General features: G+C 29.4%; 1 protein-coding gene across 1 annotated transcript in view; it reads left to right on the top strand.

The window, feature by feature from the left end:
• Positions 1–1662, top strand: part of LOC107616647 (putative serine carboxypeptidase-like 23) — a 4764-nt gene that overhangs the window by 2119 nt on the left and 983 nt on the right. Inside the window, exons 5-7 of the mRNA XM_016318603.2 lie at positions 151–257; positions 344–430; positions 854–959. Coding sequence (XP_016174089.1) covers positions 151–257; positions 344–430; positions 854–959 — 300 coding nt within the window. The remainder of the gene's footprint in view (positions 1–150; positions 258–343; positions 431–853; positions 960–1662) is intronic.

Genomic DNA, 1662 nt, shown 5'->3' on the forward strand with positions numbered 1-1662 from the left:
CTAATAAAGATAAAAAATTTATTTTATTCTTATTAAATTTAATAATAAATACTATACCAAATTAGTTGAGATATGATGAATTCATTTATTTATTAATACCTTCATTTTTGTGGATGATATACCACGTATTAAACGATTTTATATTGCAAGGTATACAATTACGACCCATGCTCTAATGTGTACGTGCAAGCCTATCTAAATAGGCCAGAGGTCCAACAAGCTCTTCATGCAAAACCCACACAATGGAGCCACTGCAGGTAAACTACAATATTTTATGAAAGGGCATAATAGTAACTTTGAATCCTTTATTACATTATTCTGACCCAGTTCTGTCTTGTTATAGTTTGTTTCAGTGGAAGGACAGCCCAGTTACAGTCCTACCCCTCATCAAGAAGCTCATCGACCACAATATTAATGTCTGGATATACAGGCAAGTTCAATGTCATTCTAATTCTTACAACCACTAAACAGTTCCAAACTAAATTTGAACCCACAAAATCTTTTTTATTTTGATATACAGACAAGTTTATCATTCTCAAATTTTTTGAGTCTGTCCAAAAATCATGTACCAAACTTGTTTTGTATTAAGAATTTCTCGTGAACCATAAATGTTAGAGTGAAACAAAAATGCAATAGCGCACAAAACATCAGCTATCAAAGTAGTTACCCTTTATTTGTGTATACATAGCTCATTTTCAAAGGTATTTTATATTTTAATATGTATTTTTTATGAGTAATTATTTCCATATGACAAGAACAAACTGATGAATTGTGAAAGTTATCATTTTTTTTTTCTTTTTTTTTTTTTGGAAAATCCTAAATTTAAATGGTCTGTTTTTTTTTTTTTTTACAGTGGTGATGTAGATTCAAGAGTGTCAGTCACAGCTACCAGATATGCACTCAACGTCCTCAAGCTCCCTATTGTGACCCCTTGGTATCCATGGTATTCTGAAAACGAGGTATGCAATCATTACATTTTTCTCACTCCTAAGTTTTACATGTAATTTCCTGACCCATTAATTAACAAAAAGAAAAGAATGACATGGTTTTAAATTACAGTTTACAAACACCAATTATAGTTGCCATATTGTTGTTGTAATACCCTCTACGGTCTACAGTTGCATTGCAATAACTGCGAGCAACTGCATCATTTTGCAAGCTGAATATTTGTTTACCAACCATACATATTCGATTCTAGAAACAGATCAAGTCTAATTTAGGTAACAAATTGATGGTAAATGCTATGGTACTTATTACATGATGCTTAATTTATTAAAAAAAACAAATAAATAATATTTAATAAATTTTAAATATTTTATTTTTATTTTAAATATTTTTTTTTTAAAAAGAAGTTATGCAATTTACACACTATAATAAAAAGCACTATAGAATTTACCCAAATTTATAACCTGACATCTTAGTTTGAGTAATCACAATTGGAATATAGATTGATCCAACAATCTTATTACTACTATAGAAAAAAGTTCGAGTGACATGCAACTCAGTGAAGTGCCACAAAGGGAAACTCTTAAAAAAATGTTATGAGTTTGGACTAACACTTAAAAAAAGTCCTACCAAAAAAAGAATCTTCTGGCAGCGTTTTTTTAGAGATTCAAAGATTGTTTCTAAAATTTTAATTCAGAGATATAAAATTTTGATCTT

Source organism: Arachis ipaensis, chromosome B01, assembly GCF_000816755.2.
Source record: "Arachis ipaensis cultivar K30076 chromosome B01, Araip1.1, whole genome shotgun sequence".
NCBI classification, from domain to species: domain Eukaryota; kingdom Viridiplantae; phylum Streptophyta; class Magnoliopsida; order Fabales; family Fabaceae; genus Arachis; species Arachis ipaensis.